Source organism: Tenrec ecaudatus, chromosome 14, assembly GCF_050624435.1.
Source record: "Tenrec ecaudatus isolate mTenEca1 chromosome 14, mTenEca1.hap1, whole genome shotgun sequence".
NCBI lineage: Eukaryota > Metazoa > Chordata > Mammalia > Afrosoricida > Tenrecidae > Tenrec > Tenrec ecaudatus.
This window is the reverse complement of record NC_134543.1, coordinates 58,829,082-58,853,367: the sequence shown is the minus strand read 5'-3', so window position 1 is coordinate 58,853,367 and position 24,286 is coordinate 58,829,082. Positions and strand designations below refer to the sequence as shown.

General features: G+C 38.1%; 1 protein-coding gene across 1 annotated transcript in view; it reads right to left on the bottom strand.

Annotated features, from left to right (window-relative positions):
* MDGA2 (MAM domain containing glycosylphosphatidylinositol anchor 2) overlaps nt 1-24,286 on the bottom strand; it is a 1,044,700-nt gene that overhangs the window by 107,436 nt on the left and 912,978 nt on the right. Inside the window, exon 10 of the mRNA XM_075531139.1 lies at nt 5,740-5,888. Within this exon, the coding sequence (XP_075387254.1) occupies nt 5,740-5,888 (149 nt within the window). The remainder of the gene's footprint in view (nt 1-5,739; nt 5,889-24,286) is intronic.

The following is a 24,286-nucleotide window of genomic DNA, read 5'->3' as shown; positions in this document are numbered from 1 at the left end:
TGTATAATGTTTAGTGGGGTTTAATATTTTAAATGCAAAGTATCTGAGAGGAATTCCTGAGTGCCGAATGGAGGGTGAGGATTACAGTGGGATAGGAGGAAGGTGAAAGGAAATAGAGGAAAGAAATAGGAGGCAAATGTTATTTATAGAAGTATAGTTATAGGTATTATGTATATAAATATACTAATTTCTAATGAAAGTGATAGAGGCCAATGTACATATATTTATATGTTAAGTATTAAGATAGCAGATAGACTTTAGCCCTCTAATCAAGGCCCCCCTTAGCACAAGAACACTTTGTTCTAATAACCTGGCACTCTTTGATATTCACCTTCCCAACATGATCACTGAAGAGGAAATGGGTAAGTAAATAAGCCAATGTGGTGAACAAAGTGATGGCGCCTGGCTATCAAAAGATACAGTGTCTGGGGTTTTAAAGGCTTGAAGTTAAACAAGCAGCCATGCATCGGGGAAGCAAATAAGCCCACATGGAAGAAATGCACTAGCCTTTGCGATTATGAGCCGTTGATGGACTCAGACATCAAAAGATTCAAAACAAACAACTATACTGATGCGAACAAGGGTGTTTGGAGTGGAGACCCAAAGCCCATCTGTAAACAATTGGATATCTCCCCAAAGAAGGGTTATAAGGAAGGGATGATTCAACCAAGGTGTAGTATAGCACCGATGAAACACACATCATTCCTCTCGTTCCTGAATGCTTCCTCCCCCACCCCACCCCCGCCACTACCATGACCCAGTTCTACCTTACAAATCTGACTGGACTGGAAAACACACATTGGTACAGATAAGAGCTCTCAACACATGGAATTCAGATAAAACCTTCAGGAACAGTAGTGGGAATAGCAATATCGGGAGGGTAGGGGGATGATCAGGAAGGGGAAGGGGGAGAAAAGGGGAGCCCATACAAGGTTGGATATATAGACACACACACCCCACTGAAGAGGATGAATAGCAGAAATGTGGGTGAAGGGAGACAACATACAGTGTAAGAAATGAACCAATAGCAATATATAATTGTTTAAGGATTCCAGAGAGTGGGAGAGGAAGGGGACTGGGGAGGAGCTAATACCAAGGGCTCAAGTAGAAAATGTTTTGGAAATGATGATGGCAATATGTACAAATATGCTTGATGTATGGCATGTATAAAAGCTGTAAGAGCCCCCCAAAATATTTTTAATTGGTAGAATTCTTAAATTTCTTATTTGCCTTAGTGGTAGGTGCATAACCTTGAATAATAGTTGGATTAACTGGTCTCTTCCATATAGATATTATCCTATCACAGTGTTGTGCTTCAAGATAGATGTTGAAATGTGGGGGGGGGCATTTTAATTTTTGTTATGGTGATGAACAAGACACCATTGAATTTGTCAACATAGGCCTAATAAAGCATGCGACCATCTAACTCAAAGTGGCCAATCCTATGCCTTTCAGGTCACTAAGCCTAGCATACGGAGCCCTGGAGGAGCTGCTGAGTGAGCTGTTGGTCACTGGTGTACTGCTCACTGCAAAGGTGACAGTTCATGCCCCCATTTCTCCACCCGAGAAGGATGAGGTTATCTGCCCCGTAAAGATATTATCGCCTCGGAACACCTATAGAGGGTCACTATGAGTTGGGATTGACTCGGTAACAGTGAGTTCATGCCTAATATTGATCTTCATGCATTTTTTTCATCTATGATGATTTACACTTTTACTAGGTTCATATAGTCTGCATTCCACAAGTCAAGCTTTAATGCATGCTTTCCCTCTCACTCATGCTCATGAGTGACGGTCCTCAAAGCTTTGCTCTGTCATTGAGAGGGACTCTACACCGAGGAGCTGGCTTTTCCCTGACTTCTGAGTGCTCTCCACCCAAGGGACCCATCGTCCAACCCTGCATCTGACAATGTGCCACCCCCATCCGCCAGCTGCTCAGTGGCTAACCCCTCAGAAGTGGTAATCTAGTCCTTCTTCATAGTTTGTTCTTAGTCTGGAGGCTCTGTTGAAACTTGTTGGACTTGGGTGACACCACTGGCATTTCAAATACTGTGGCACAGCTTCCAAGATCACAGCAACATGCACAGGCTCCCACGGTTTGATGCACTGACAGAGAAGGGGTGGGATACGAGTTTAAACCAATGAAAGTTAAAAACAAATAAACACTTAGAAAAGGGACACCATTTCTTAGCCACACTATCTGACATTATGCACTGCACTGTCATCTGTATTGCTGGCACTCTGAACATTTGGATTAAGTTGTTGGCTGTCTTCTACTCAGGGCAACTTCACACATGAGTGAGTGAATTGATACCCCCAATTAATTGTGTCTTAAACCGTTGTGATACGATCTTTAGTGGCTGATTTTCAGAAACAGACTTCCAGGACTCGCTTCCTATTGCATCTTCCCTGAAACCTGTCAGCATAATAATAATGAACACAAACATCCTTTGACAGAAGTTTTTGTTTTGTGAGGTGTGCTGAGTGGTTATCAAAATCTGGTTTCCCCACCGAAGTTCAGAATTCTACTGAATCACCTATGAGCCTTATTTCTATCATAGGATTTACTTGAACTCATTAGGGAACACAGACATATTCATTGTCCTCTTCAAATTTTAGTACTGCTCCAAGTTTCATCGACTGAATGGTTGTCCAAATGAATATAATAATTCTAAGCATTTTAATATATTGTAACTACTAAGAAGATAGGAGCAGATCAATTGGGTGTTTTATTAAATAAAATAGTCTACATTTCAAAGATTTCAGTCAGAAATTCATACTCACCTCTTTAACTTATAGAAAAGTATAAAAATAAAACTAATTAGAAACTAAATAAAATATATCATATTTTATATTAGAAACTCTAATTATGTATGATTAAAATGAAGCTAAATGAAGTTTATGTTGTTTAGGATCTACAGATAACATAGAAACAATTTTGGGTGTTTCTTAGTTCCTTAGACCAAAAAAAGCAGACATTTAAATCACCCTTTTTCTTTCCTGTTAAGCAACAAATGAAGCAAATAATTGGGAGGCTAGTAGCTGTCTAAGGGGATTAAACAATTGCTTAGCTGAACAGAAAATGCGTAACTTAACGACATTGAGATTTTGAGAAAACTTTTGTCATAAGTAATTTCCCATGATATACTTGTTCTCCCTCCCTCCCCTCCAAGTAAGACCGGAATTCATGCTTGTTTGTCTATTTTAGGCACACTAGACACTTCAAAAGGAAAGTGAGTAAACCAATACTCAAAGACCAGGTGCCTCATCATATTTCCTACAGACCCTGTCATTTAACTAAAGCTTTAGAGCTAATGTTATCAGAGAGCCAAAAGGAATGCTGGGTCTAGTGTATCAACCTCATCTAATATGGGTTTAGAACCTAGCAGGAATTATTTCATAATGCAACTTAATTAAACGATAGACAATAAGGTTTCAAATAATTGCTGAAATGAAGTCAAAATAGAATTTTTTAAAAGCAGATTTATTACCATAATTATTAAAGATTCAAAGTAGTTTTACAGGCTTCATTTGATGTACTAATGTGCTATGTTAATAAGTCCATGATTTATATTAATAGGGGAGCTATTTCAAACTAGGAGTGCTGTAGTAGAAGAAAGCATTTAGATATATGGGGCCAAACAAAAATCTGAACTGTCTCAATAAAACTTTAAAATAAGAAAATATGTATCAAATTATTAATAATACCTTGAATTAAATGTGATCTCATAACTTAATGCATGCATGCTAACTTTTAGGATAAAAAATTCATTAAAACACTTTGGATACTTAAGTTATATGTCTAAAACACCTTAAATATAATTCAATGATTAATACAGAATTAGTAATTAGTAGATTAATTAGTAGATTTTAAAGGCTATATTTTTAGACAACAATTTCATTAGACATGATCATCGGGTCATAATTCTAGAGTGACTTATTTTGTTTCATGTTAGTACCTGCTCATGTCCTGATCCTGATATCCAATGGACATGCCAAGGAAGAAGAATCTAACTTTTTCTGGGATAATTTAGAAAAATAAAATATGCCTATTTATTACATTAAAATATTTTCTTTCTATTATTAAGCAAGTTTTTAAAAAGCATGTGATGTCCACAATTTCATTGTATTTAAATGCTTTTTGACTATCATCATTAACTATTATGAATAAGATATTCTTTAAAATAAATTATGCTTTGTGAAACTATTCTTGCATCTGATAATTTTTATGTAAGTACTAAATGTTAATAATATAGTCATGGGGAAAGAGAAAGTGTGTATACGCACCCTTTAAAAATGTTAAATCTATGAATAGCATCACCCCTTTTTACACTATGTGACTGAGATAATTGTAAATTTGATTATGAGAGAAATAGGCTAAAATGTAACACTTTATCATTTGATCTCCCCATTTTGACTAATTTTAAAGTTGTTTCAATATTTAATATTTTTTGTTTTCTTTTGACTGACGTTTTCCTTTTCTGCTTTGTCATTGGTGCTGATTTGTATGTTTGGTTTTTTGGTTGCTGTTTGTTTGCTTCTTGTTTTGTATGAATCTCTGCGTATGAAATCCAGGAGAGATAAATCTATAGAGACAGTAAGTGGATTGATAATTACCTAGGGGCATGTCCAGAGAGGTTGGGTGGGTGGGTAAGGCAGCTAACAGTGAATAGGAGAAAGAAGAAAGTTTTCTGAAATTGATCATGGTGATGATTGCACAACTCTGATTGATATGCTTACACTATTCAATTGTATGACATGTGAATTACAGGCTAATACATCTCTTTAGAAAATAAAAAAAGCATCCCATAGATACTTTTGTGGCACTGGCAAATGATATTGATGGTACCATGGACTGCCAAAAGAACCGAGTTTGTCTTGGGAGAAATACAGTTAGAATGCTCCTTAGAGTCAAGGATGGTGACGCACACTTTAAACACGTGGTCAGGAGGGACAGGACCGTGGAGAAGGATATCATGCTTAGCACAGTTAAAGGGCAGAAAGAAAGAGGAAGGCTCTGGGCAAGATGGGCTGACACCTTAGCTGCAACCACGGGCTCAAGACAAAGAACAATCGTGAGAATGGTGCAGACCAGGCAGCGTTTGCTCCGTTGGACACAGGGCTGCTATGAGCCGACTTGGTGGCACCTAAGAACAGTGATATACCCTGTGTCAACCCATCTCCTTCTGTACCTTCCTCCTTTGTGCGGCCCCTCAACTCCATCAAACATGATGCTATTAACAGCAACATATGTAACGCATATACTTGTATATAAGCTGAGTTTTCCAGCTCATTTTTAATGTAGTTTTTGTGCTACAATTAGGTGCCTCGGCTGATATTCAGGTTGGCTTATACTCAAGTATATATGGTACTCTGAATTTATTACAGTAGAAATATGTAATATATTTAACTTCCTAAGAAACATGACAAATGATTATCCACTAAAGGTAAGTGTGGGTAATTCATAAATGAATTTCTTTTTATAGCAAATATACCATATAATTTCTCTGATATATGTAGTGATGAAGGATTTGGGGAGGATAATAGGAAGGATTATGAGATGATAATATTATGTGGAAAATGTGTAAGTTAATTTCAAAGATTTATAGGTAATTCACAACAGTTATGTGTATAGTAAAAATGTATTATGGAATTGATGCAAAATGAATAGAAAAACGATAGCAACAAATCTTCACAGATGATCACACACCCACAAAAAGGCACCGTTAAATTTCTCACCTGTCTGATCCCCAACCGGTAAGCAACAATTCGATCCACTGCCTCGGGGTTCATTTGTGTCCACTGCAGACTATAGGAATAAACCCGGTGTCTGTTCTGCCACACGGGGTTGTAGGTGTCATAGTAGAACTCTGGAGCATACGCTTTTCCTAAAAACAAAGAGTGCTTACATTTTAATGATGACATATAATCAAAGAGTATTTGTTGAATATTTTTACTCTTTGCCATCTTCTACTGTAAGTCCCATGCATAATTCTTCTAATTAGAAAGGCAGTTAATGCACAACCCATTGGCTAATATGAGCTATTAAATCTAATTCAATTTTCATATATCTTAAGGATAGATGTAAGGTGAATTCTTCTTTGATTAGATGCACCATGTGAGAGGAAGAGAGGAATCACACACGACCCCACGGCTATTTGCCTTAAGCAACTGGAAGACTGGTATTTCTATCAGATGAATTGGGAAGTGATGGGGGGATCAAATTTGGGGGAACATAAGCCTTTAGGAAGTCACTTTGGAACCATTTGAGTGGTTCATATAGGAATATCAAGTATACAATCATATATATTAGCTGGGGATACAACAGAACCCAAGGCTAGAGATAAAATTTTGCTAGACATTGAGATAAAAGTTACATTTAAATATGAAATTGAAGAGATTAGCAAGACACTAAAATAAATAAAGAAGAGGACTAAGGTCTGACCACTCAGACAATCTAAAATTAAGAGACATGGAAGAAGTTATCACCCCATAGAAGTCTGTGGTGAAGTTAATAGGAGGAACATTTTAAAAAGTGGTAACCTAGAATCCAAAGTAAGTCTATAAAAAAGTGGGTGATGACATCTTTAACAAAAAACACAAGGTGAACATTCATGTTTATATTATTCTCGACTTAAAGACTACTTGAAAACTTTGGTCAATGAAAAGTGTGCTTTTGATTGTACTTTTAGGACACAAGAAATGTATCATAAATATATGAGCCATTTGTTATTTTTAAATTTCCAAGTCAAAAAACTTACATATCATTGGAAATTATACTTCCACCTAATTGTTATTCTTAATATTCTTAGTATAACTTTCACATTACCCACCAGACATTTATTTCTAAGTTCACAAATATTTAATGAAAGTCTATTAAATGTTAGTATTCTGAACAATGGTAATTTAATGAGAAGGTATGATTTCATGATCTGGTGTCCTCAAATAAAACTGCATACATTTTCTCAGACCTTTCAAATAGCTTTGTAATTCTTACTGAAAGATAAGTTAAACTGTTGAATATTTATCACCTCAAATTCAACATATTTTCAATTTTTTCCTTCTAGTTTGAAAATTAGACTAAATATGAACAGCCTTCCTTTGTCTTTCCTTGTATGCAGAAATTCTTAGCTAGTTTTAAATACATCTTCATCACCAGTCACCTATCCTCTAGACTTTGTAAAAGAATTGCTTCAAAACAATAAGAAGCACAATGTTATGGGCTGAATTTCAAACACTAAAAATGGAAGCAATTGTGGCCGAGGGGCTCACAAGGGAAATACACAGGTAGAGAAACCATTTTTCCTTATTATTTTCATTGAGGTGAATATAAATCAACTCCTTTAAAATATACTATTCAGCTCACAGGTGTGCAATGTTCAACCCTTTCACTTTCACAAATTTCCTTATCTCAGAGGAGACTCTGTCCCCATCGAGTAGTCACCACCATCTCCTGTTCACTCGTCTGTGTTTCTGTTTCTAGGAATTCCCTACTGCAGATATTTCATGTAAATGGAATCCCATGATTTTGTGTTTGGCTTCTTTCACTAACAATGTTCCCCAGACTTCCATAATGTAGCACACAGCAGTGCTTCATTATTTTTATAGTTGAGTAATATTTTTGAATTTTTTGACAATTTTACTAGTGAAATTACACACATTGAAAAGAATATCTGAATTTATCAAAGTGTCCTTTATCATTAATTTGTGAAATTTATGGAAAGCTCTATTATAAGGAATTTGTGTGAACCAAGAAATAAAAAGTATTCTGCATAAAAAAGAAGTTTCTGGAAAAGAGATACCACACTCATTATCTTTTTTTAAAACATAGTATAGGATTTTCATTCATTATAAATTACACACAATCGAATATTCACAATACTAAAGGACAACACTCAGCTGAGATGAAATGATATACAAAATCAATAACTCAATACCCAAAAGATTTTTTCCAAGTTGTACACAAGACTAATTTCCCAGAATGGAACTGGGGAGAGGAACTGTGTAGCTGAGACAACGAAAGAGAGTTTTGTTGTTAATAAACTTCCAAAATCTATGAAGAAAGTCACGTGCCACTTGGGAAGCACAAGTCTGGAGTATTTTAAAGTCAGATCAGAATCTAAAGTTGAGGCGGTGCATCTAGTGCTGTTACGGCTTTGTTTTTGTTTTACCCAGCCTAGAAATACAAGGGATATAAGATTCCATTCTGAAAAGTAATTTTTACAGAAAATGAAAGATTAGAAGGTGTGTTCAAAGGGAAACAGGAGAAAAAAAATCACAACCAGTGGCTACTTCAGTTGAAAAAGAAAAACAGCATCTTTCAAAAGGATGGCAAATAGAGACTTTTAAGAGAAAGAGAAAATTAGGCCAAATGTTAACAGATCTATGAAATAATACAAATACTTCTGAATGTCTATTACTATGTTATGCATTTTAACATATATATATTCTCTGAGGATGTTATATGGCTTACTCTGAAGAGACTATGACTTTTCCTTCACTTGAGATAGGTTTTCAACATCTAAATGGTCATCTAACCTGCTTGGCATGGCTGTGGTCCACAGACATCTATCATGGAAACTCTCCGTGGTGAATGTGTTGAATCTGGCCTACTATCAAATTGGATTTTATACCTTAACAAATATTATATTGAATGTAGAGAAAGTTGCACATCTAAATTATTTCTTGACCTTTAAACATTATTCCCCTTACATTTCTGTAAAGAATAATGATTTTCCAAATTTAGTAATGCATAAATATCAATTCATAAACCCTAAGGCAAGCCACAAGAACCCAGATTTTTTTATAAGTATCCTATTCTGGTGCAAAGAAGTGAAGATCAGACGTCATGAAGCTAATACTTCTGCCCTGAAGTTGGTTCCATAGTGTACAGGGCCCACGGTTCTAGCCTCTCAAGAACAAGGGTGCACAGGGAGCTGATGTGACAACTGTGGAGGTTGCGATCAATGGAACGAAGCAAATGTGTACAAATTGTTGAATGGCATCGTCAGCTAATTCACAATAAAAATATATATATTAAAATTTCTTTATCAGGTATGTTTTTATTTTTCCTCCTAGAAATATTTTCTCCTCTGAAACTGGTCTCAGCCTTCCTGATACAATCACCAGATCCCCAGAGCAAAGCTGAGGGAGATCAGGGGGGTCTGTGTCCAGGGAGAAATGAGGAGCCATCTTACTCTGAGGCCATTCCTTATGTGGACTTTAAGCCGACTGTCAGGAGGGTAATTGGCTAAATGTTGCAAAAGTAAATTGTCATAATTCTAGGATTGTTCATCTAAATAATATGCTAAAGATTATTTTTAAAAGTTGCCACTGTAGTCCAAAAGAATAGAGTCCTTGTATACAACATGAATTTGTTTATCAAAACATTTTGAAGGTAGGAATAAAGTTCAATATGATCCTTCAAATATTCTAAATAGGCTTATTTTATCCTAAAATTTCACGACAGTTTTTATATTTCATTGCATTATATAAAGGCATATATGAACATATTTTAAAACAAAATATTTTAAACAAAATAACAGTTTAATGTATATTTTAAAATATTTTTATTTATCTACATTGGGTACCATCATATGCATTAATTTTTCATAGAACATAAAATAAGGAAATACATTTGAGATGTTATATCCTATTGTGTCACATTACAGAGACAGAACTTTAGTGAGAGCGTAGATGATGACAATGTATCAAACTTGATTAAAATAAGTGATCACATAAACAGGATCCATTTCAAAGCTTAGCTTTGTTTCATAACTTTTTTATATTCATAAAGTTTTACTTTAGGTAAATAAGTGTTCTACATTTGAATTAAAGGTGAAAAAAAATATTTTAGATACCCATTGCCTTCGAGTTTATTCCAACTCATAGCGACCCCAGTGGACAGAACAGGACAACCTCGCAGGCTTACAGACTTCAGGACTTAGAGAAGCAGCCTGCCCCATCATTCGGCCCTACAGCAGCGTGTGGGTCAAACCCATACAACTTGTCTGCAACAGCTGAACTTCTAACTACTGCACTTCTAGATGTTATGTATATTATCAATTACAAATAAATAATATATGATCAGAAATAATTTTGACTATATATGGATATGATTACCTAGGTTTAAGAGTATTGTGGTGCTGAGTTTCCTTTGGACAAACTTATAAAAGGTAAAATGTTGCTTAATTTCATTCAGTAAATGTATCTTAAAATTAAAAAAATCTAATAGAGGAAATCACCAAATGCTTACATTTCGTTATTTATTTTAGTGCTAATGAAGCTTAATGCTTATATAATCCTTTTTTAAAAGCACAAAGTAATATTATAGATACTCTAAAAACAATCTTAGGCTCTGATATCCAAACATGACACCTACTGGTTAAACAGAGAAAGGATACTCCTTCTCTCCTTTCTTTCTTCCAGGAAGAGTGTAAAAATACAAATTCTCAATTTTACTTTCTAGATTTATTTTTATACAGTGTTGTTCCAGCTTAAATTCTTTTTAGCCCTGCTAGCATAGAACTGCATACATTATCTAAATTACCTCATTTTTAGATACATTGTGTATGGTACATGTAGGTCTTGGGTTTAAAAATATTCTTAAAATTAAAAAATGTTTTTATAAACTTAATATAAATATATTATAATAAATGCATTCTATTTTAAGTAGGTTATAGAAGTTAGTAAATTGAAAGTTCAAAATATGAATTCATGCAAGAAGCTCAAACACAAGCTTAAAATAACTATCATTCAATTAAGAACATTTATATGCTTGATCATAAACTTAAGCATAAACATATATGCTTGACCATAAAATTTGATATTAAGAAGCCCTATAAAACTAATACATTTTTGTAATATAAACAAAAAGAAATGCATAATAGTTGTCAAGATTGTACATCTCCTTTTTAGAAATAATTAACATTTTGAGAAATAGCCTATACAGAAGAAAGAAAATATCATTTTAAATATGGCTTCTCAACCCAAATTTCCATCAACTGATGATTGGATTAAAAAACTGTGGTATATACATACAATGGAGTACTACGCATCACTAAAAAGCAGTGATGAATGCATGAGGCACATAGCGGCAGGGGAAGAAATGGAGGAAATCATGCTAAGTGAAGTAAGTCAGACACAAAAGGAAAAGTACAACATGAGCCCACTGAGGTAAGTATTTAAAAAAATGCAAAAGGGGCATAGGGAAAAAGTTACTGTATACAAATTTTTGGGGGTGAAGACTGTGTAGTATGGCAGAGACCAGACCAAAACCAGGGATGCACGTGGTAGACAACTGGGGAGGAGGTGAGGAAAGGAAAAATAAAAGGATGAATATAAGGAAGAAAAGGGGAGCGGGGGCATGGGGCACTAATCCACCCAAGGGGAGGGTATTATTTATATCTCCACAGGGAAAGTGGGACCAGACTTCAACCCAGTGCTGCAAGGTGTGAATGCAACATCCCGGCGTGGAGTAGGGAACCAGTGGAGAGGTCTGGGAGGCTGGCCCCTGCACCAAAAATTAAGTGGATTCCTGCCCCTCCCCCGAGAAGAATTTGTTTCAAAGGACGACATTGACTCTGCAGCTCCGGGAGATGAACATATCTGATCAGAGCACATGGGAGAAGATGAAGGGGCAGGAGGAGAGAGGGGAGCACAGCCTGGCCCACCAGGCCATGAGGATGATGTTCCTGAGTAGAGCAGCCAGTCCACAGAGAGAACAACATGGCTGGCCCCACTATGAGAAATGATGCCCCTCACTGTCCAATGGTGCTACAGGGGACAGCAGCGGAGACACAGTGTGAGAATCGCACCGGACCTGATCCCACCACACCGAGGCAAAGCACCGGGGGATGCAGCAGAACAGCAAGGGAATGGAGCGGCAAGGTCCCCAGGGAATGCTGAAAGTGGACTTTGGGGCCAGGGCATGGTGCCCCAACAAACTGGACTGGAAAACACTCCTAAAGGCCAACAAACGATCCTTGAACGAACTACAAGCTTTTCTTTCCTAATGTGTTTGTTATGTTCTTTGTCAGTGGTTTGTTGTTGGTGTTTTGTTGTCTACTGCTGCTTTGTTTTCCTCTGTCTTGTTTTCATGCATGTTTTTAGCTCTACAGGTCTGTCTAAATAAGACAGGCTGGATGAACTATCTGGAGGAAAAACAACGGGACCGACAGTTAAGGGGGACAAGGTGGAGGTAGGGGGTAAGGAAGTGGAGTTAACAAACCCAGGGACAAGGGAACAACATGGGATCCAAATTGGTGGTGAGGGGGGAGTGGTAGGCCTGGTAGGGAATGATCAAGGGTAAGGTAAAGTAAAGAAGAGGTAACCCAGGTGGGGACGGAGCATGATAGTGGGGCAGGAGGAAAGTCAAGGGAAATAGAGGAAAGAACTAGGAGGCAAAGGGCACTTAAAGAGGTCTAGACAAATACATGTGCATGCAAATATATGTATCAGGATGGGGAAATAGATCTGTGTGTCTATATTTATAGGTTTAGTATTAAGGTGGTGGAAGGACCTTGGGCCTCTACTCAAGCACTCCCTCAATGCATGAATACTTTCTTCTATTAAATTGGCATTCTATGATGCTCACCCTCCTGACACAACTGCTGCAGCCAAAGTGGGTGGACAAGTAAATGTGGTGAAGAAACCTGATGGTGCCCGGCTATCAAAAGAGATAGCATCTGGGGTCTTAAAGGCTTAAAGATAAACAAGCGGCCATCTAGCTCAGAAGCAACAAAGCCCACATGCAAGAACATACCAGACTGTGTGATCACGTGGTCCTGAAGGGATCAGTTATCAGGCATCAAAAAACAAAAAATCATATCATTGTCTGCACACCTCCATGATATGATCGCCGAGGCCAAACGGGTGCATAAGCAAATGTGGCAAAGAAAGCTGATGGTGCCCGGCAATAAAGCCCACATGGAAGAAGCAGCCTGTGCGATCATGAGGTGTCAAAGGGATCAGGTATAAGGCATCATCATCAAAAAAAATCTTACCATAGTGAATGAAAGGGGAAGTGGAGAGTGGAGACCCAAGGCCGATTTGTCAGCTACTGGAGATCCCCTCACAGAGGGGTCTATGGGAGGAGATGAGTCAGTCAGTGTGTGATGAAGCACCGATGAAGAATACAGCTATCCCCCAGTTCCTAAATGCTTCCTCCCCACCAACTACCATGATCTGAATTCTATCTTGCAAGTCTGGAGAGAGCAGAGGCTGTACACTGGTGCATATAGGAGCTAGAGACACAGGGAATCCAGAGTGGATGATACCTTCAGGACCAGGGGTGTGAGGGGCGATACTAGGAGACTAGAGGATGAGTGGGTTGGAAAGGGGGAACCGATTACAAGAATCTACATGTGACCTCCTCCCTGGGGGACCGACAACAGAAAAAGGGGGTGAAAGGAGACACCGGATAGGGAAAGATATGACAAAATAATAATTTATGAATTATCAAGGGCTCATGAGGGAGGGGGGAGTGGGGAGGGAGGGAAAAAAAGAAGACCCGATTCAAAGGGCTTAAGTGGAGACCAAATGCTTTGAGAATGACTGGGGCAAAGAGTGTACAGATGTGCTTTATACAATTGATGTATGTATATGTATGGATTGTGATAAGAGTTGTATGAGCCCCTAATAAAATGTTTAATAAAAATAAATAAAAATGGCTTCTAGGACATGTTTACATATGTGATGAATGGAACAACTGCAAACAAGGACAACTTGGAAGACATTAAGCTGATTGAAATTAGTCAATCACAAAAGGAGAAATAGTATGTAAAATCATTTTGTAAAAAAGTGAAGAAATCGTTTTATGCGAATAGAGCATTCTTTGATAGTTACCAGGAGTAGGAGGGGAATGGAGGGAGAGGAGGTACATGTTATGGGTAGGTAAGTGTTCATTTGGGTCAAGGGGAAGCAATATACAATAGGGAGAGGTGGGGGAAAATGGTGGAGGCAGTGGAAGACAATTGATTGGATGTTTGCAAGTGTTAAAGGCAACAGAAGCAAACACAAATACATATACAACCCTGCAATAGGGGTGATCTAGGGTTAGAGGCTTGGACAGACAAGCGGATTGATGGGGAATGGGAGCATACCAAGGACTATGTGTATGTTTAACAGAGGTAATTTGTATATGTATATTCACATTTGCTGCAAATATTCATCAACACGGCAAAACACAGAGGGGTAAAAATTATGAAAACTTCTTAAACATAACCAAATATCGTGAAATAATGAGTGCTAGGCTTCTGGAGTGAGGATTATAGTCTCAGTGGATTCCAAGTTCATTTGGCATAGCATTATTCAATAAGATTTACATCCCCCTTTGGTGAGTCCCAACTAAATACTTAAAAGCACATGAGTGACCATCTAAGGTGTGACTATTTTTCTCTCCTCATCCAGAGGGAAGAAGAGTGATGAAAATCAAAGACACATGAAATCAATATGTTCAATGACCTAATGCACCACACAAACACCAGTGTCTACATCCAGAGACCAGAATTAGTGGTGCACGGCTCTCATTATCAACCATACTGAAAGGATCACATTAGAAGGTTCTGGACTGAATGAGAGAAAAATGTGGAGGAAACCCCCCTGAAAATCATAAAAGAGAGCAAGCTTATTGCCTTCATAGAGACTAGTAGAATTGCAGTCTGGAACTGAATTCATCCCCATCATGCTCACACATTCTTTCATTTAAAATCCATAGGGCATAATATACTCAAGGATGCAGTTGGGAAACTTAAGAAAAAAGGAGGAATAAGGAAAAACAAAAAAAACCAAAACAAAATACCAAGGACAACATCAAAACTCTAGTTTTGTCTAGAAATGCTAGATGAAAATGCAAAATATCTTCTTAAATGCACAGCTCATCTTGAAAGCAAGAGAGTATTTTCTTGGGTCAAAAAACAGAGATTTGAAAACCATATACTGAATAAATAATTGAGGAGAAAAGGACTATTGGTTCTCTTTGGACTTCTGGGTCATAAACTATTTTTATTCATAGGAAATATGGTTATTGAATTAGTGTGATGAGAAAAGATGGAAGCGAGGCCACTAAATGTGACCAGACCAGTAACGCTACAACTTCAGCCATTCACTATTATAAAAAGCTGAGAAAAAATATTTGCAGCAACATAACAAAATCCATGATTAGTTATGCCATTGAAGTGCTTAAGTGAAGCAAATGCCAAAGTTATTTTTGAAAGACATGCTCCCAATTTACTTTGCAAGGAATTCTGATGATCAAGCCCCAATGAATATGAAAAATTGAACACTGGAAGCACACACGAAAATATTTCACAGTAAGTCAAACCTCAGAGAACAGAAACATAAAATGGAATTTATAAATAGGTATGTTTTAAATGATAGAAGTCATACAATGGAGAGATGAGGCCTTCCAAGACAGGATAATCAATATTCCCTTTGGGGACCATGCATAGGCTTCTTAAGGTTCATGTCTGAAATGTTTATTGATCTTATAGGAGGTAGAATTCCTCAGATATGAAAAGAGTGGTTCGTGGTGAGACACAAGTGAAAAGAAAGAAATCGTGACCCTAAATTGATTCAATGAACATATTATATATAGGTAATGTTTTAGAAACTAGCACAGGATCTGGTATGGCTATGCTATGTCTTTCATCCTATCAAAGAGCACACTTAAAAAGAGCAAGGGTAGCGTTATTGATTACTTCAAAAATGATTGACAAACACAAGCCTTAAGTACGACAGAAAATATACGTCAGTGTTTTTATGGGGAAATACGTTGTTTGATCCTTTCTTTGCTAATGTGTTTGATCTTAGCTTACATTCCAGTTATTCTCAAATGATTTTAAGCAGTAATCATTTAAATGGGCATATAGATATATACACCATATCACACTGACTGCTTTCAATTTTATAGTATGAAAAGAAATGTGATAAAATTAATTTTATAAAATTAAAATAATCAAAATAGTAGTAATGCAGACATTTCCACGACACTGTGGCATTGCAACAACGATAACAAAATCTAAATTAAAATGCCTCCTGCGTATACTGATCACTACAAGACAGAAAGGGAAATACTGCTCTCAAGACAATTCCACTCAGAGCAACCCCATGCTTTACTGAGTGCAGCTGGCCTTTAACGTGTTTCAGCTACGAACTCCTTGGCAAATTTAAAACAAAACTTAAAATCAAAGTCAGTGTAGCACTGATGCTACAATGATTGGAAAGCAAACCGTTTTCCAGAAAGAATCACAGGGCAGCAATTGCCAGCATGAATCTGTAGTCCTAGAGTTCACAACACAGTCAAGTGCTTTTGGAAATCCGAGTCCTTTTATTCCCTTCGATCTTAGAAACGTATAACAATGATCAATGCAGTTCGTTTTCATAGCTTTAGACAGCTGCATGGAGAACTTTCTTTGTTTGAACCAGAGTTACTCTCTTTTCAAATTAGTGAACTTTGAGTCATAGTTTAAAAACTAATTAAAACTCTTTTCAGAACAGTAGATTTTGCTAAGTTTTTAATCAGGGAAATGATATGAATCTACTTTATATTTTGGAACTGTAATCCTGGTGGGGAAAAGGAAAATGACTGAGAAGCCTGTGTCAGGGTATCAGTTAGAAGTTACTATCTTCAAATGAAAGAATTTAGCAATTTAATTTAGGGAATGAGGAAATGATCATTACAATTCTTTACAGGTAAACCCTTACAGTCAGCCTGGGGACTGGAAGAGGACTTCTGTTTCCTGTACACAGATACCACAGTGTCCACATAAAAATGGATTCATAACTTCTCTTGTAAGAAAAGTAAAGAACTGTGTTTCCTTTTGAGGTTCTGGTCTTCTGAGAGCTTATTGTTTTGATTTAAAGGAATATAAAAGTGTTATGAAATTGGTGCATAGGGAGTATTTTGTGGTTTAACGAAAGAAATCTTCAATTCTGCGAGTCAAAAGAAAAATTTTAACAAAAGAACAATCAATGTCCTCATTTCTGTTACTTCTCATACTATGCTATGTCTTTCTTCTCAGTGCCAGCGAGTCAGCGCACACTCACGGTGACCCCCTGTGGGTTTCCAGAACTGTAACTGTTCACAGCAGCAGCAAGTCCAGGCTTTCTCTCACAGAGCTGCTCATGGTTTTGAACTGGCAACCATGTGGATCACAGTCCAATGCATAACCACTACACTACTAGGGTTATATTAGCACTTATCACATTACAAGTAATGAAGACAATACTAATTTAATGAATTCTACATATCTTATTCGACTTGGAATAATTATGATGAACACGTATTTATTATGAAAAGGGAATGGAAAATGAAATATATATACACACATATATCTTTTGAAAATTATTGCATCAGATGCTTTATTTACAGGCTTAGGTGAATATTAGAACAGCAATAAAACTGAATGCACCGAATGATCATTTGCCAATTGGTGTGCAGGAATAACAGCTGAATTACTCAACTGTGAAGTCAACGACAGGGTGTTTAGCTAAAGACTGTAGAGTTCATAAAATGAAAACTGCAAGATCTGTATAATAGCTTACAACATGATGAAATAATCTAGATGCAATTCATTTGTGCTTGAACTAGAGAAGCTTTGGCCATGACGTCACATTAGTAACATGTTAACATACGTGGAAGGAATGAGCTAACCAGTAATTCTGCAGGGTGCCTGAGATGCCTACGACCCTAATCAGACTACCTTCTAAACCGGATTCAGGGGAAAAAAACATTTTAAAAAGCCAAATGATTTAAGTTATGCCAATATTTGATTTGTCCCTAGGTATTTAGAAAGGAGCTATACACAATGAATTCTTAAATGAACGGACAGAGGCATGTTCCAAGGAAAAGATTACTTATGAGTCCTGAAATTTGAATCTCATTAGTTTCACATGTCCTTAACTGTTGTTCCTTTGGGGTGTTTTTGTGAAACATCCAAAATGCAAGAAGTCGTTCCTGACTCCTGAGGTACTGAAAAGCACACGGCTGATTTGGCTCATTGGCATGATTTGCAATATGTGAGGGTAAGTAAAAAAAATAATGCTACAAAATCATAGAAGCATTTACTAAAAAAACTATCAAAATGGGAAGCTATTCTTCCTTAATCTATGTTTGTATCCTCCATTTAGGTATACATACGTCGATGGTATATAAGTATACATCTCGCTAACACTTCCCCTGGTAACTCGGAGCTCTTCCATTTGCACCACGTCCCAATGACAGTTTGGCCTCCAATTGTGTTCGTTTGAAATGCTGCTTGAGTCTTCAGAACAAAAAGGATTCTGAAGGGGATAGATCAGTGCCGTTATGTGGACAGGGTAAGGTTTCCCAAAGAAATTCTTAAAGGAGAGTCTTGCTATGCTCCAAGAAAAAGCAGGTACTTTCGGTAGTGGGAAAATAAACAAAGGAATATCAAAGAAGAATCGATGCATTTGAATTACAGTGGTGATGAAGAATATTGAAAATACCCTGGATTTCTAAAAGGAAAAAAACATTTCTTTTAGAAGTATAGCCAGCGTGCTCCTGAGAGGCAAGAATGGCCAGACTTCACCTTAAATACATTGGTCAGGGAAGTATTTGGAGAAGGACATCATGCTTGTTAAAGTGGAGCGGCAGTGAGGGACAGAAAGACCCTAAATGAGATGGGTTGCCGTTGTGGCCGCGTCGATGGGCTGAGGAGTAGACAGTTGTGAGAATGGCACGGTGTTTTGTTCTGTTGGGCATGGGGTCACGGCAGGTGGGCCCAACTAGATGGCAGCTGGCAACAACATCAAGGTTACCTACTCTCTTCGGAGTGCTGTTAAAACCTGTCAGAGCCTTCTAAGCTGACCTCTTGCTTCACATTTAACTTACCTAGACACCCCCCGAAGACATTGCTTTCATAATGAAACTAACCTCAAGGGCAGCAGTTTGAACCCAGCAACTGCTCCATGACAGAAAGACGAGTCTGCCTGCTATTATAAATATTCAGGATCACAGAAACCCTAAGGCATAATTTCACTCTGTCCTCCAGGGGAGCTGTGTATCAGAATTTAATTGATGGCAGTGATTTTAATTATATTCCAGAGAGAGTTTACCTGCATCCCTCTACTAATCAGAGGTGTTTCAACATTTTTTTTGAGGAAATAAACCAGGGCCTGCATGAACTGGAGTCCTAAGGGCAGAAATTTATACCTCAGCCTTGTTTCATGACACTACTGAAGGCTGGACATACACTAACTTCTTATTTAAAATTGCTTTCTTTGGGGTCTACTTGGTTTGCCAAATTGCATATTATAAAGCAATCAGCAATTCATATACTTATGAGCTTCGGAGAAGAGATGTTGCTACATAGAACCTCCGTATGTGTGTTTATCAACCTAAAAGATTCAAACTGTGGGATCATGTGGACCATGAAGATTTCCACTCAGGCCAATTCCAAGTCAGAGAGAGAAAGAGTGAGAGAGTGAGAGTGAGGGGGCAGGGAGGTGGTAGATTTGCAGCCTTTCAGTGTTGAATGCTAAGTCTAGACAATTTCTTGCTTGCAGATGTCCCTAATTATTTGTAAAGTTTAATGTTGTGAATGCTGTTTGATACACCTGAGCCTGTGTTGACAATAAGGAGTCCTGATGGCGTAGTGGCTACACATGGGGCGCTGATCCGCATGGTCGGCAGTTTGAAACCACCAGCAGCTCCATGGGAGACACACTGGGCTTTGTATTCGCATCAAGAATTTCAGTCTCAGATGAGTCAGCATTGACTCGATGGCAGCTAGTGAGTTGGCGATGCAGTCCTTTTTGGTAGAATGAATGTCTAATTGAATTATAAAATGCTTGAGGATATATGTATGCCTTTTTTTAATTAGCAAGTGACCTTGATAATTAGTTGAATAAATGAAGAAGACCTGTGTGAAAGTCATTCTAATTTTTAATTAAGATATATTTTAAATAATTATGTGACTATATAAACAGTATGTGACCTGACATATGGTGAAAACACATGAATACATTTTTATAAATGTATATAATGCTAAATGAGATTCTTTGAGAGGGTGATGTTGTTTGTTGTTGCTAATTACAGAGTCAGTTCTGACACACGGCAACTCTGTGGGCAGCAACTCTACAAGCTGCCCCGACCTATGCCATCCTTGCCATTGTTTCTAGACGTAAGTCCATAGTCCGTCTCATTTAGCGGCTTCCTCTCTTTCACCGCTCCTCTGCTTTACCAATCATAACGTCCTTCTCCAGGGACTGGTCTCTCCTGGCAACATGTCCAAAGTGTGTAAGACAAATTCTTGCCATCCAGGCCTCTGTAGGGTGCTGTGGCCAGACTTCTTCCGAGACATATTTGTTTATCCTTTCAGCAGTCAGAAGTATTTCTAGTTTTAATATTCTCCCTAGCACCACGATGCAAATGCATCGATTCTTCTTCAGTCTTCCTTCTGCATTGACTTCCCCATGCTTACGAAACAATGGGAAATAGCATGGCTTGGGTCAGGTCCACTTTATTCCTCAAGGTAATATCCTTGCTTCTCAGTACTCTAACGAAGTCTGACATAAAGGCATTTTTCATCTGACCACACTTTGAATTGGCAGATTGTTTATGTTTCATGTATCATGATTTTTATAAATGATCATGTCATTCCAATTCTAAGTACTCACTTTCAATTGCAAATCTACTTATTTCTTAAGTAGTCAACATTCTAAAGAGGAAAATAAATGTTGCAAAAAATGGAAAACTTCAATATTTCCCACATGGAGCAGTCAAATATTAACAAGAACTTCAATAAATTTTAATACAATTTACTTTTTCTCTCATAGATATTTAATTAAGCCTTAATACCAATTGTAGTATTCAGATTTTGTACAACCAGAATATTTTTAAAGTTTTCTAGAACATATAGAAATGTTTACAGTAATCAAAAGGTCAGTGGTTCAAACCCACCGCCACTCCACAGGAGAAAGTTTTGCAGTTTCTTACAGCCTTGGAAATCTTACGGAGCCAGCTCTGCGCTGTTGGTAGAGTATGAATTGACTTGACAGAAAGAGATGGGCTTCTCCCCTCATTTGCGTTGGCCCTCTACGATGCAGGATATAGTTATTCAGGGGTTGGTCCCCCAGAATATATGTCCAACATACATGACACGAAGTCTCGAATCCTTGCTTCTAGCACCTTGCTGACTTTGCTTCTTTCAAGACACATTTGTTTGTTCTTCTGGCAGGTCACGGCACTTTCAGTATTCTTTGCCAACACCAGAAATCAAACACATCAATTATGCTGCTATGTTTCAGGACAATTATTCGTTGTCGATGTTTTCCCATGCGCATGAGGCATTTGAAATACTACGTGTGGCCTGGATCAGGTGCGCCGTAGTGCTAAGAATCACAGTGTTGCTATTCAACACTTTAACGAGCGCCTACACAGCAGGTGAGCCCAACGCAGTGTCTTCCGATTTCTTGATGGCTGCTTACATTAGAGTGGATTGTGGATCTAAGTAAAGCGAAATCATTGAGAACCCGTCTTCTCTCCATTGATCACTATATAGTTGAGTGGTACAGTTGTGAGTGTTTTAGTATTCTTTCATGGAGTTGTCATCCATCCTAAGGGCTGCAATCTTTGATTTTCTATGATCAAGTGTCGCAGGTCCTTACTTTCAGCAAGAAGTATGATTAGCATAGTTAGCGATATTTCCTTCCATGGTGATATTCCTTCAATGATTTTCCTTCTTATTTTTCTCAGATTGTTTGCTAAAGGCACCATCAGGACACCGATTGAATAAGTATGGTGAAAAGATACAAAGCTGACACACACCTTTCCTAATTTTAAACCATGTAGTCCCCTTGCTCTATTAGAACAATTCCTCTAGGTCTATGTACAGGTTCCGCACAAGTACAAGTAAATGTTCTGGACCTTCCATTATGCATAATGTTTGCGATGGTCTACATAGTTTGTGATGGTCTACATAGTGAATGCCTTCGTGTGGTCAATAAAACCCACATAAACATCTTTCTGGTACTCTTATATTTCAGCCAAGATCCATCTTATGTCAGCAATGACATCCATCAGTGCACATCATCTTCTGAATCCAGCTTGAATTTGTGGGAGCTCCCGACTGATGTGCTGCTGCACCCATTTCAAAAATTGCACTGAAAAAATATTTACATGTATATACTTTTGTTATTGTTCAATAATGTCCTCGTTCTGTTGGGTCACCTACCTCTGAGAGGGACACACATATAAATATCTTCCAGTTGGTTGGGGAGGTAACTGTCGTCCGAAGAACTAATGAGTACTTCCAGCAGGGCGTCAGTCTATTGAAACATTTCACTCGGTACACTGTCAAGTCCTAGATACTTGCTGATTGCTAATATTTTCACGGCATCTTGGACTTCTTTCGATATCAACAATTCTGAGCTATGTGCTACTTTTGATTAAAATAGTTTTATATCAAACTTTTTTGGGACAGTGACTGTGCATTCCTTTCATCTTCCTTTGATGCTTCCTGCATCATTCGAGATTTTGCCCACAGAATCCTTCAACATTGCAACTTGAGGTCTGTTTTTTTTTTCTTTTGGAATTTCTAACTTCAGGTCATTGTATCAAAAGGGTGAGTGTGGTTGATGGGTTTTATTTCCCTTGCCATTCACATGTGCTGTGACACAAAGATCACATTTGTTTATGGGGCACTTTTTATTCTTTTCTTTTGTCCTAATTCACGCACAGGCACTGAAGGTTAGGCGCCATTGGCCTGGCTCCAACTCAGAGTGACCCTATGTACAGTAGAAGGTCCTATGCCACCCTCCCGATTGTTGTCATGTTTGAGCCACGGCTGCAGTCACTGCGGCCGTCCATGTCTTGAGGGTCTTCTTTGTCTTCGCCGTCCCTCTACTTTTCCAGGGATATGCCCTTTTCCGGAGTCTGCTCTTTCACATTGATTGTCCAGTATTCCCATGCAGACTGAAAACACCATATCAGGGGCCAGGTGCATCTTAGTCTTCAAAGAGATATCTTTCCTCTGTAACACTGAGTAACCTGGTGGGCTCACTCCTTCAACTAATCTGACTATCCTCTGACCTCCTTGATGTACAGAAACCAGCAACCAAGCCCGCTAGGCAGATTACATCATTATCAGAAAGAATTACTGACTTAAAAGATAAGAAAAATATGGCCTACATCTCTGAAATAAGAATTCTCTGTATTATGTAATTTACTCAGGTTAATGAATATGCAAATAAACATAGAGTTCCTTAAAGTTACCTTTTTCCCGGAAACCTCATAGCAAACTAGCAGAAAAGCCTTGTGCTCATTTAAAGGATTATGGTTTGGTGGATGTCCATGAAGGAGGAGCAGATGGACGAACTGACCCAGTGGCTCTCAGACGGAGAGAACTGCATGTTCAATGGCAAACTTACAGAGCGCATTAACTTCCTGGCAAGTGCAGCTGATGCAAATGTGGGTGGTCCCCTGCAGAATGCGAATGCGCTGAATATCATTTAGGCAGGGAGCAAGAGGTGCTCAAGTGAGTTGGAGAGAAGCCCAGAAGGAACGCTGTTTATCTTCCAGCAACATTTATTTTCTCCAAAACATATAACTTGAGTTAATAAAGTGAATTTAGATGGGAATAAAGGAAACTAGTTATTGAAAATGGCATCGCTGTGACTCTCTAAGAATAACTAAAAGATTCATGAATACGAGTCCTGGAACAAGACAAAGATTAGAGCACAAATCACTGTTCTTATCACACTGCTAGGAAGCGCTGAACTGAATCTGGCTGCGAAGCAGGTATCTGCCTGCAGTTAGATCCTGAGGCTTCGCATCACTGTCATTTTGATGAGTTCTTTAAAAATAGACAGCGATCATTAGAATAACGGGGGATGGAGATTTCTTAAGTAATGCTCATGTAAGGAAACTCAAATTATTAGACTGCAGCTAGGTTTCCTGTTCTGAAACCTGCAAAGAATGCACTGAAAGGAAACCTTTGTTGACTCTCGCCTCACACAGCCAGTTACAAAGGCTCCCAGGGGACAAGAGGATGAAGCCAGTTGTGGGCAATCATCTGGGCGACCTCGCTCCTGAGCGCGTCAAGGCTGGTTTCTGGCACGCCTATGGGACGATGTCTGCCTGTTCTCCTCCATTAATCATCCCTTTAGGGTGATGGACAGAGGCCAGGTGCTTCAACAGACACTTGGAGGTGGGGGACTTTGATTCCACTGAACTAAAACGTTTGATTTTTGCATAGATTGGTTCTATCACAATTCTACAAGTACTGAACATTTCTAATTACTAAACACATGATACTCATCTCAG